This window comes from Cetorhinus maximus, chromosome 9 (genome assembly GCF_964194155.1).
Source record: "Cetorhinus maximus chromosome 9, sCetMax3.hap1.1, whole genome shotgun sequence".
In the NCBI taxonomy this organism is placed as follows: Eukaryota; Metazoa; Chordata; class Chondrichthyes; order Lamniformes; family Cetorhinidae; genus Cetorhinus; species Cetorhinus maximus.
In genome coordinates, this window is record NC_135887.1 from 60,495,962 (window position 1) to 60,509,316 (window position 13,355).

The following is a 13,355-nucleotide window of genomic DNA, read 5'->3' on the forward strand; positions in this document are numbered from 1 at the left end:
GGTTAAGGCCATGATGTTGAATCAATCATTCACAATAAGTTCAGGGATGTAAAGGGTCTTGTTCATCAGTGAATGGACATTCTGGATGGAGATGCTTAGAGCGGTGGTGAGAGATTAGCCACTGACTGAATCCATGGGGTCAGCAGTAGAAGGGGTGAGTTGGATGGGAAAGAGGCTGGCAAAATTACCAACCAACCGCCACCACCCGCCCCCCTCCCCACCACCCCTGCCCCCTGGCACCCCCCAGCAGGGTGAACGAGACAGTTAGCTTGAGACTGGGATGGGGCATTTAGGGGTCATTGCTTGTAATGAGCCAGTGCTGAGTGCTTTGATGAGCCCTTTGGAAGGTGCCAAGGCAGGCACAGAGAGAAGCTGTTGGCTTATCAAACATGGAGTCAAGCCTGGGAAGGTGGCAGGTGAGCAGGAAAGTTAGAGTACTGAAGGAATAGTGTAGGGAGTTGGACAGTCGGAGTACCTGAGAGGTGAGAAGTGAAAGGGAGCTTGACAATCGAAGAAAAGACTCTAGGAGGGATGAAGAGGAAAGAAGTTTTAAAAAAAGAGCAAAAGTGGAAATGCGTGATGGGCTCGGATGTGGAGTGACAGGTAAAATACATGCAAATGGACACAGAGAAAGCTCAAGTTACTAAGGCCTGGTTAGATAAAAGTTAGTATATATAAAAAGATGTCAATAAATGAGATATAAGAAATAGATAGAATATAACAGTAAAGAGTCCAGCCTGCAGTTCTGTAGGATAACAATAATACAGATAAGGTGGAAATAGATCCGCATGGAGCTTTGATGAACTGTACTGAGTTTGAGGCTGCTGTGCTGAGAGAAAGGAGTAAGGCTAGAGTATCAGAGGACATACTGATGGAGGTGTTTTCATGCGAAGGAGGATGCAGGAAGTGGACAGGGTCAGTTACAAGATCAGAAAGATGATTGTGAAATTGCAGATCATAAAATGTAGAAACAGCAGAGGTTTGCAATCGAGCCTGGGTGAGTGAGTTTCTGACCAGGAACAGACTATTTCTGGAGCTGAGAAACCAGTAACCAAAGTCTCATGATCACAACAGCTCTCGGGGAAAGGCTGTAAACTGATCAAAGTTACTTCAAATATTGGAAAAGAACAGATGAGAGACAGAAATTGGGTCTTACTTTTCAGCCAGTGTACAGTCCAAAGCAGAAGCCTCAGCTGGATGTCACCAGAGGTCCAAGAAATTGAAGTGAAGTTTGAGAGGAGATTCAAATCCAGATTTTGCTTTGGATCTTTTCCAAAACTCACAGAGAAAAGCATCAGCCAATCAGATGACAGAATTGCCAATGATGCTTGCAAACATTCACCAGGCCCTAAAAGGCCCTTACCTCAGGCTCACCCACCACAAGCCTCAGGCTCCTGCTGTATACCCATCTCGGTTCCCAGAACTACTCCCTCACACCCACATCAGACCCCAGGATTCCACCCTCACACCCACATCAGACCCCAGGATTCCCCCCTCACACCCACATCAGACCCCAGGATTCCTCCCTCACACCCACATCAGACCCCAGGATTCCCCCCTCACACCCACATCAGACCCCAGGATTCACCCCTCACACCCACATCAGACCCCAGGATTCACCCCTCACACCCACATCAGACCCCAGGATTCCCCCCACACCCACATCAGACCCCAGGATTCCACCCTCACACCCACATCAGACCCCAGGATTCCCCCCACACCCACATCAGACCCCAGGATTCCCCCCTCACACCCACATCAGACCCCAGGATTCCCCCCTCACACCCACATCAGACCCCAGGATTCCCTCCTCACACCCACATCAGACCCCAGGATTCCCTCCTCACACCCACATCAGACCCCAGGATTCCCCCCTCACACCCACATCAGACCCAGGAATTACTGCCTCACACCCACATCAGATCCCAGGATTTTCCCCTCACACCCACATCAGATCCCAGGATTTTCCCCTCACACTCCCATCAGACCCCAGGATTCCCCCCTCACACCCACATCAGACCCCAGGATTCCCTCCTCACACCCACATCAGACCCCGGGATTTTCCCCTCACACTCCCATCAGACCCCAGGATTCCCCCCTCACACCCACATCAGACCCCAGGATTCCCCCCTCACACCCACATCAGACCCCGGGATTTTCCCCTCACACCCACATCAGACCCCAGGATTCCCCCCTCACACCCACATCAGACCCCAGGATTCCACCCTCACACCCACATCAGACCCCAGGATTCCCCCCACACCCACATCAGACCCCAGGATTCCCCCCTCACACCCACATCAGACCCCAGGATTCCCCCCTCACACCCACATCAGACCCCAGGATTCCCTCCTCACACCCACATCAGACCCCAGGATTCCCCCCTCACACCCACATCAGACCCAGGAATTGCTGCCTCACACCCACATCAGATCCCAGGATTTTCCCCTCACACCCACATCAGATCCCAGGATTTTCCCCTCACACTCCCATCAGACCCCAGGATTCCCCCCTCACACCCACATCAGACCCCAGGATTCCCTCCTCACACCCACATCAGACCCCGGGATTTTCCCCTCACACTCCCATCAGACCCCAGGATTCCCCCCTCACACCCACATCAGACCCCAGGATTCCCCCCTCACACCCACATCAGACCCCGGGATTTTCCCCTCACACCCACATCAGACCCCGGGATTTTCCCCTCACACCCACATCAGACCCCGGGATTTTCCCCTCACACCAACATCAGACCCCAGGATTCCTGCCTCACACCCTCCTCAGACTCCAGGTTCTTCCCTCACACCCTCCTCAGACCCCAGGCTTCTCCCTCACACCCACCTGTGGCCCCAGGCTCTGCCTCACACTCACTCTGACCCCATAATTCCTGCCTCACACCCACCTCAGGCCCCAGGACTTCCCTATGGCTTAGCAATGCGATTCAGTTTGAACAAACCGCCACAAAAAAGCATAACAAGGATAAAACATGACAGACATCCCAGCATCAACTTAGTTATCAGACTTGGTCATGAGCAGGATACATACAGCCCAGACAAACACAGCAAGTTCTCCTCACTCACGTGATCATTTTTGGCCTGTGTCAAAATTGGGAGAGCTATCCCACAGACAAGTCAAGCAACAGCCTAACAAAGTGTTACAGACAAGCGAGAGACAGGCAAACGGTACTTATTTCCTCTCACCACCTGTCCATAAGCAGAAGGTGTTTTGAATTATTTGTAAATTCCCTGAGCTCTCGGTTTGTGTGATCCAATTTACTAATAGCCTGCAGGAAACTTGCGTTATGATTAACTCAGAAGGTTAGTTTATTTCACATTCAAAACCCGGGGAAGGAGTGTCTGCAACTTCCCACTCCACTACACACACACACACACCCACACAGAGTAAAGGGGGTATAGAGAAAGGAGTTTTACAATTATGAATAGTATCAGCACAAGAACCAGAGAAATGAATATTAGTTCACGTGATTTCCAGAGTCAGAATACACTGAGGAATTTTTTCACGAAGGAGTTCGCGTTCAGCTGGCTGAAGACCGGAGTTGTAGAATTCACAGTATCACAGTGTCTTTACAGTGCAGAAGGAGGCCATTTGGCTCATCAAGTCTGCATTCGCTCTCTGAAACAGCATTCTACCTGGTCCCGCTCCCCTGCTTTATCCCCATAACCTTGCACATTCTCTTTTTTCAGGTAGCAATCCAATTCCCTTTTGAATACCTCAATGGAACCTGCCTCCATTGCCCTTTCAGGAAGTTTGTTCCAGACTCCAACCACCCTCTGGGTGAAATTTTTTTTACTCACATCACTTTTACTCCTTTTGCCAATTATTTTGAATCTATGCCCTCTAGTTCTTGATGTTCTCTTGAGTGGGAACAGTTTCTCAATATTTAGCCTGTCCATACCCCTCAGGATCTTGAATACCTCTATCAAATCATCTCTCAGCCTTCTTTTCTCCAAGGAAAAGAGTCCCAATCTCTCCAATTTATCCTCATAGCTACAATTCTTCATCCCGGGAATCATTCTTGTGAATCTCCTCTGTACTCTCTCCAATACCTCAAGTATGGCAGCCAGAACTGGACGCAGTACTCCAGATGAGGCCTAACTAGTGTCTTATACAAGTTCAACATGACCTCCTTATTCTTGTACTCAATGCCCATATTACTAAAGCCGATGATACTATATGTTTTATTAACTGCTCTCTCAACATGCACTGCCAACATCAATGGCCTATGTATACACTGAGGTCCCTCTGTTCCTGCACCTCCTTTAGAGGCTCTCCCTTTCCGGCCAAAATGAATCACCTCACACTTCTCTGCATTGAACTTCATCTGCCACTTGTCTGCCCAATCCACCAACATGTCTATGTCCTTTTGAAGTTCAAGACTATCCCCATCACAGTTGACAATGTTTCCAATCTTTGTATCATCTGCAAATTTTGAAATCATGCCCTGCACACCACAGTCTAGGTCATTAAAATACACCAGGAAGAGCAAGGATCTGAACACTGACTCCTGAGGAAATCCACTACAAACCTTCCTCCTATCTGAAAAACAACCATTTATCACTACTCTCTGTTTCTTGTCACTCAGCCGATTTCTTTTCCAAGTGCTTACTTTCCCTTTTATTCCGTGACCTAGAATTTTTCTCAAGTCTGTTGTGTGGCACTGTATCAAATGCCTTTTGAAAATCCATATTCACCACATCAACAACTTTTCCTTTATCAACCTTCTCTGTTACCTCCTCAAAAAACTCCAGCAAGTTATTTTCCCTTGATGAATCCATGCTGGCTTTCATTAATTATCCTGCGCTTGTCTAAGTGATTATTGATTTTATCCCCAACAATAGTTTCCCTACGACTGAGATCAAACTGACTGGCCTCTAGTTGCCAGCTTTATCCTTGCACCCCTTTTTGAACAAGGGTGTAACATTCACAATCCTCCAATCCTCTGGCACCTACCCTGTGCCTAAGGAAGACTAGAGATTATCACTAGTGCCTCTGCAATTTCCACTCTCATTTCCCTCAGTACCCTTGGACGCATCTCATCCAGTCCTGGTACCTAATCTATTTTTGAGTAAAGATAGCCTTTCCAACACCACCTTCCTCTTGATTGTAAGCTATTCTACTGTACCAGTTACCTCCTCTCTCACTTCGGCCTGGATAGCAAGTTGTTCTTTTGTAAAGACAGATGCAAAATACTCATTCAACACCTCCATTATTTCTCCAGCCTCCACATGCAAGTCCCTTTTTTTGTCCCTAATTGACCCTACTCTTTTTTTTAACCACCGTTTTATTATTTATGTGCTTATAGAAGACCTTGAGATTCCCTTTTATGTTAGCTGCCAACCTCTTTTCATGCTCTCTCCTTGCTTTTTGTTTTCTTCACTTCCCCTCTGGTCCTTCTATATTCAGCCTGACTCTCCATTGTATTTTCTACCTGACATCTGTCGTACGCACATTTCTTCCTTTTCATCTTTACCTCTCTCTCTCGTCATCCAGGGCACTCTGGGTTTATTTCTCCTACCTTTTCCCTTCAAGGGAAATATACCTTGATATTGCCTGCAATACTGTTTCTTTGAAGGTGGTCCATCGTTCAGCCATGGTCCTTTCTGCCAACATTTGATTCCAACTCACTTGATTCACATGCATTCTCATCCCATTGAAGTTGGCTTTCCCCCCAATTAATTATCCCTGCTCTGGACTGTTCTCTTATTTTCCATAATTAATCTAAACCTTATGATACAATGGTCACTGCCCCCTAGAGGCTCTCCCACTGACATTTGATCCACTTGGGCCAACTCACTCTCCAGAACCAGGTCCAAAAGGGCATGTCCTCTCGCTGGACTGGAAACGTATTGCTGCAGAAAATTATCTTGAACACATTCCAGGAACTCTCACCCTCTTGTCCTTTGGTACTATTCCATCCCAGTTTATATTTGGGGAATTGAAGTCCTCCATTATCAATACTCTATTACTCTTGCACCTCTCCGTAATTTCTTTGCAAATTTGTTTCTCCACATCCCTTCTACCAGTTGGTGGTCTATATACTACACCGATCTATGGTTATTATACCTTTCCCTTTCCTTACCTCTGGCCAGAGAGATTCTGTCCTTGACCCCTCTGGAACATCCTCTTTCCAGTCCTGTAATGCCATCTTTAACCAATATTGCTACTCCCACTTCCCTTTCTTCCTTTCCTGTCTCTTCTAAACACCTTGTACCCAGGAATATTTAATGCCCAGTCCTGCCCTTCTTTGAGCCATAATAATGTCATAATTCCATTTGTCAATTTGTGCCTGTAGTTCACCAATCTTATTAATCACATTCTGTGCATTCACATACATGCACATTAACCCGGATTTAGGCTTTTTTACTTTCCTGTTTATTCTGATCCTATTTAATGACTTACTGTTGCTTACTCTAATTCTATCAAACTCCCCAAGTATTCTATCTACCTTGATGCAACTCTCTGATATATCCTCGTTATCAGTTTTTCTCCTCTGCACTCTGAATTTCCCTCCAGGTTACCATCCCCCGGCCAATCTAGTTTAAACCCATCCAACAGCACTAGCAAACCTCCTCATGAGGACATTAGTCCCAGTCCTATCAAGGTGTAACCCGTCCTTCTTGTATAGGTCCCACTTGCCCCAGAACCGATCCCAATGCCTCAGAAATTTAAAGCCCTTCCTCCTACTCTATTTCTCTAGCCATGTGTTGAACTGCTCAATCTTCCTATTCTTATGCTCACTAGCATGTGGCACTAGGAGTAATCCTGAGATTACTGCTCTTGAGGTCATGCTTTTTAATTCCTTTCCTAACTCCATAAAATCTGCTTTCGGGACCTCTTCCCTTTTTGTACCTATGTCATTGGTGCCAATGTGGACCACGACCTCTGGCTGTTCACCCTCCCCAAAAAGAATGTCCTGTAAGCACTCTGTGACATCTGTGACCCTGGTACCAGGGAGGCAACATACCATCCTGGAGTCATGAATATGGCCACAGAAACGCCTGTTAACCCCCCAAACTATGGAGTCCCCTACTTCTATAGGACTTCCGCTCTTCCTCCTCCCCCCCCCCCCAATCGGCAGCTCAGCCGCCTGTGGTGCCACGGACTTGGCTCTTGCTACAGTCCTCTGAGGAACCATCTCGCTCACCAGTTTGCAAAATAGAAAAGTGGTTAGAGAGCGAGAGCCTCGAGATTCCTGCACGACCTGCCTGTTTCTCTTAGAAACTCTGGTGGTCACTCATTCCCTCTCTGCCTGTGTACTTCTTAGCTGTGGTGTGACCACCTCTCTAAACATGCTATCCATGTAATCCTCAGTCTTGTGGATGTACCAGTGGCTACAACCGCCGCTCAAGCTCCACAACTTGGAGCTCAAGTTTCTGCAGCTGGTGACACTTCATGTAGATGTAGTCATCGAGGGCACTTTGTGCCTGCACGACTTCCCACGTCCCGCAAGATGTACATTCCACATGGCCGAGCAGCACTGGCATATTTTATACTTTGCATAAAGCGTTTACTGCAGTATTTACTAATTTACTTCAATTATCTTAATTTAGAATAATTCCTATTTATACTACAATTTACTGTGTTTATCTCAGTTTTTCCCCTTCTTGCGCTCTTTTAACTCTCCGACTCCACTCTCAGACTTGCTCCTTTAACTCTCTGACTCTCAGTCAGTCTCAGTCTCACCCCTTCTCGTGCTCTTTTAACTCTCCAGCTCTGCTCACAGTCCCGTCCCTTCTCACGCTCTTTTAAATCTCCAACTCCGCTCTCAGTCTTGCTCCTTCTCACGCTCTTTGAACTCTTCGACTCCGCCCTGTCTTACTTCTTCTCGCGCTCATCTATTTCCCGACTCCACTCGGTCTCGCCCCTCCTCGCGCTCCTTTACCTCCCAACTGCGCTCTCAGTCTTGCCCCTTCTCATGCTCTTTTAACTCTTCGACTCCGCTTTCAGTCTCGTCCCTTCTTGAGCTTTCCAGTTGGTGCTGATACCGCAGGATGAAGTGGGCACACAGAGACTGGGTTGGTTCTGCAGGTGATAGTAGGAAATCTTCCAGCAGACAGACATGAGGAGCAGGCTGTTTTTCTGCCTGGAGGGCTGCTTCTTGGTGGTTTCACCAGCTGGATGTTAAACAGTGGACTGCTTGTGAGGCTAAAGATATAATGTTTAAACTGTCAAAAAAAGGCCAGAAGCTTGGGTCATGTCACACGTGGCATTACTGGTTAATTGCAGCTTAACAATCGGTTTCCGTGTTTCTGGTCAGAATTCCATTTTTCCTCCTTAGAAGAGAGATGGATGGCTATTAGTATCTCTTCCAGTATAATCAGTTTCGATCTCTCTCCTTTAAGATAGTTCCGGTTGGGGAGCCAGTTCGTCTACACTTCCTCTGCTTTCGTTGATTACAAGGGGTCTATACAATGTGGTGTGAGATTCCACAGGCTGAGTGAAGAATTCTTTTGTTCTTGTAACTCCTGGTGGTAGCTCCCAGAACAAAGGACCAACCCTGTGGTCATATAACTTGTAGCAGCCAACCCGTTTGGTTCAGCAGAAAATCAATTTTAAACAATTGCAATACAGATAAAACTTCTGAACATAGAGTGTTGGATTTCTTTCATGTTGGAGGATCCCAACACATAATCATGCTGTCAGAATCATACCTATCAGCTAACAGCCACCTCCATCACCAACCCTGAGTATGTCCTGTTCCACTGGCAGGACAGAACCACTAGATGTGGCAGCCCAGTAACACAGTGGGAGGAATTGACTCTGGGAGTCCTCAAGATTGTCTCTCTTGGGGTACAGCCACATCATGATTATGTTATCTAGTAATCCAGAAACCTGGGCTAATGATCCAGACATATGAGTTCAAACTCCACCTTGACAGCTGGGAAATCTAAAGCAAATTAACTAGAACTGGAATGAAAAAAAAACAAGGGGCTACATGGAAGCCACTGACCCTGTTCTGCACCATTCAATGAGATCATGGTTGATCTGCCTAATTCCATAAATCCACCTTTGTCCCATATCCCGTAATGCCTTTTTGGTTAATGAAAATCACTGATTTCAAATTAATAATTGATCTAGCTACAATTGCTGCTTGGCAGAAGCACTGAGGGTGGCAAGGGTGCAGAATGTACTCTGGGTGGGAGGCTTCAATGTCCATCACCAAGAATGGCTCGGTAGCACAACTACAGACCGAAGCTGGCCGAGTCCTAAAGGACATAGCTGCTAGACTGGGTCTGTGACAGGTGGTGAGGGAACCAACAAGAGGGAAAAACATACTTCACCTCATCCTCACCAACCTGCTTGCCGCAGATGCATCTTTCCATGACAGTATTGGTAGGAGTGACCACTGCATAGTTGTTGTGGAGACAAAGTCCTGCCTTCACATTGAGGATACTCTCCATCATGTTGTGTGGCACTGCCACTGTGCTAAATGGGATAGATTTCAAACAGATCTAGCACCTCAAGACTGGGCATCCATGAGGCGCTGTGGGCCATCAGTGGCAGCAGAATTGTAGTCGAACACAATCTGTAACCTCATGGCGCGGCATATCCCCCACTCTACCATTACCACCAAGCCAGGGGACCAAACCTGGTTCAATGAAATGTGCAGGAGGGCATGCCAGGAGCAACACCAGGCATACCTAAAAATGAGGTGTCAACCTGGTGAAGCTACAACACAGGACTACTTCTGTGCCAAACACCATAAGCAGCAAGTGATAGACAAAGCCAAGCAATCTCACAACCAGCAGATCAGAACTAAACTCTGCAGTCCTGCCACATCCAGTCATGAATGGTGGTGGACAATTAAACAACTCACTGGAGAGGAGGCTCCACAAATATCCCCATCCTCAATGATGGAGGAGCCCAGCATCTGTGCAAAAGATAAGGCTGAAGCATTTGCTACAATCTTTAGCCAGAAGTGCCGAGTGGATGATCCATCTCGGCCTCCTCCGATGTCCCCAGCGTCACAGATGGCAGTCTGCAGCCAATTTGATTCACTCTTGATGTCAAGGAACGGCTGAAGGCACTGGATACTGTAAAGGCTATGTGCCCTGACAATATTCCGGCAATAGTACTGAAGACTTGTGCTCCAGGACTTGCTGTGCCCCTAGCCAAGCTGTTCCAGTACAACTACAACACTGGCATCTACCCGGCTATTGGAAAATCGCCCAGGTATGTCCTGTACACAAAAAGCAGGACAAATCCAACCCGGCCAATTACCAGCCCCCATCAGTCTGCTCTCGATCATCAGTAAAGTAATGGAAGGGGCCATCAACAGTGCTATCAAGCGGCACTTGCTTAGCAATAACCTGCTCACTGATGCCCAGTTTGGGTTACACCAGGGCCACTCAGCTCCTGACCTCATTAAAGTCCTCATGGACAAAAGAGCTGAATTCCAGAGGTGAGGTGAGAGTCACTGCTCTTGACATCAAGGCAGCATTTGACTGAGTGTGACATCAAGTAGCCCTAGCAAAACTGGAGTCAATGGGAATCAGGGGAAAACTCTCCACTGGTTGGAATCACACCTAGCACAAATGAAGATGGTTGTGGTTGTTGGAGGTCAATCATCTTAACTCCAGTACATCACTGCAGGAGTTCCTCAATGTAGTGTCCTCGGCCCAGCCATCTTCAGCTGCTTCATCAATGACCTTCCTTCCATCATAAGGTCAGAAGTGGGGATGTTCGCTGATGATTGCACAATGTTCAGCACCATTCGTGACTCCTCAGATACTGAAGTAGTCCATGTCTAAATGCAGCAAGACCTGGGACAATATCCAGGCTTGGACTGACAAGTGGCAAGTAACCTTCGCGCCACACAAGTACCCGGCAATGACCATCTCCAATAAGAGAGAATCCAACCATTGGCCCTTGATGTTCAATGGCATTACCATCACTGAATCCCCCACCATCAACATCCTGAGGGTTACCAATGACCAGAAACTGAACTGGACTAGCCATATAAATACTGTGGCTACAAAAGCAGGTCAAAGGCCAGGAAGCGTGCAACAAGTAACTCACCTCCTGACTCTCCAAAGCTTGTCCACCATCTACAAGGCACAAGTCAGGAGTGTGATGGAATACTCCCCTCTTGTCTGGATGAGTGCAGCTCCCGCCACACTCAAGAAGCTTGACACCATCGAGGACAAAGCAGCCTGCTTGATTGGCACCACATCCACAAACATTCACTCCCTCCACCACTGTCGCACAGTAGCAGCAGTGTGTACCATCTACAAGGTGCACTGCAGAAATTCACCAGGGCTCCTTCAACAGCACCTTCAAAAACCATGACCACTACCATCTAGTGCAGCAGATAGATGGGAACACCTCCACCTGGAAGTTCCCCTCCAAGTCATTCACCGTCCTGACTTGGAAATACATCGCCATTCCTTCACTGTCGCTGAGTCAAAATCCTGGAACTCCCTTTCTAACAGCATTGTGGGTGTACCTAAACTGCATGGACTGCAGCAGTTCAAGAAGGCAGCTCACCACCACCTTCTCAAGGGCAACTAGTGATGGACAATAAATGCTGGCCCAGCCAGCGAAGCTCACATCCCGTGGATGAAGAAAATAAAAACCTGAAGCTACAAAAATAGTCTACTTACATGCTAAATAGCAGAAGAAGCATGCCTCAATCAGATGTATCAGATCAAAGCTCTGCAGTCCTGCCCCAAATAGTCATGAATGCTATTGGGCACTTAGAAAACAAGTGGAAGGCAGAACATTCACTTCCTTAATGATTGGGGAGCCTAGCACATCAGTACAAAAGACAAGGTCGAAGCATTTACAAGTATCTTTAGCCAGAAGTGACAAGTAGGTCATCCATCCTAGCCTCTTCCTGGGATTTCCACCATCACAGATGCCAGTCTTCAACCAATTCGATTCACTCCATTTGGTACTGTTTCAAGAAACCTCTGAGTGCACACATACTGCAAAGGCTACGGGCCCTGACAATGTTCTGGCAATAGTGCTGAAGACTTGTGCTCCAGAATTTGCCACGCCCCTAGCCAAGCTGTTCCAGTACAGCTACAGCACTGGCATCTACCCAGCTATGTGGAAAATTGCCCAGGTATGTCCTGTACACAAAAAGCAGGACAAATCCAACCCGAACAATTATCTCAATCATCTACTCTCGACCATCAGTAAAGTGATGGAAGGGGTCAGTAACAGTGCTATCAAGCGACACTTGCTGAGCAATAACCTGCTCACTGACGCTCAGTTTGGGTTCCACCAGGACCACTCAGCTCTTGACCTCTTTACAGCCTTGGTTCAAACATGGACAAAAGAGCTGAACTCCCGAGGTGAGGTGAGAGTGACTGTTCTTGACATCAGGCAGCATTTGACCGAGTGTGGCATCAAGGAGCCCCGGCAAAACTGGAGCCAATGGGAACCGGGATTCTCCATGTGTCTGTTCTGATGATGATGATTCTGGTCCGGTTCTGCCCCCACTCGGCCTTTCGCCGTGACTCAGAATATTTGGATTGCTATTTGAGAGAGCTGGTACGGGCAGGCTGGGCCGAGTGGCCGTCCTCTGTGCTCTAAGATTGCCAATCGCATGGTATAGATGACAGGATCATGATTTAAAGTCTCCGCCATCCCGGTTACTAGGGGCGGGTCCGCGATTTAAAGTCTCCGCCATCCCGGTTACAAGGGGCGGGTCCGCGGTTTAAAGTCTCCGCCATCCCGGTTACTAGGGGCGGGTCCGCGGTTTAAAGTCTCCGCCATCCTGGTTGCTAGGGGCGGGTCCGCGTTTTAAGGTTCCCCCCGGGCTCCGCCCCCCCCCCCCCCCCCCCGTCCCAGGTATATAGTTCCGGGTGCTGAGGGCCCCGGTACTCGCACAGTATGGTTACCAACTCAGAGGCACTGATCCTGGGTTCTCGGGTTATGCTCTGCGCTGTGCTGGTGTTCGGGCTCCTGAGAGCGGCGGAGGGGGGAAGAAAATTGAAATTCGTCAACTTGGTGAGTGAGAAACAGAGAGGGAGAAAGGAGGAGGCGGGGAGAGTTTCAGAGAGACAGATTGATTAGTGAAAGGAGACATGGACAGACCCAGGTGGATGTGAGAGAAAGTGAGATGAGCCATAAGTGGGCAGAGAGATACAGAGAGAAATTTTAGGCTGAGGGATAGAGATGGGGAGTGAGATTGAATAGGAATGATGAGTAGAAGAGAATAAGATGGATAGAGATAGGATGATAGGGGAGAGGGAGGGATGGAGAATGGGGTGAATGGGAACGATGCATTTAAGGGGAAGCTGGGCAAGTGTAAGGGAGGGAAGGGAATACAGGGTTTGATAGTGGATCTAGATGAGAGGAGGTGTGAGTGGAGCATAAATACTGGC

General features: G+C 47.8%; 1 protein-coding gene across 1 annotated transcript in view; it reads left to right on the forward strand.

Annotated features, from left to right (window-relative positions):
• The first annotated feature begins 12,800 nt into the window (after positions 1-12,800).
• Positions 12,801-13,355, forward strand: part of LOC144684687 (prostatic acid phosphatase-like) — a 50,196-nt gene continuing 49,641 nt past the window's right edge. The window contains exon 1 of the mRNA XM_078548794.1: positions 12,801-12,978. Coding sequence (XP_078404920.1) covers positions 12,862-12,978 — 117 coding nt within the window. The 5' untranslated portion in view covers positions 12,801-12,861. The remainder of the gene's footprint in view (positions 12,979-13,355) is intronic.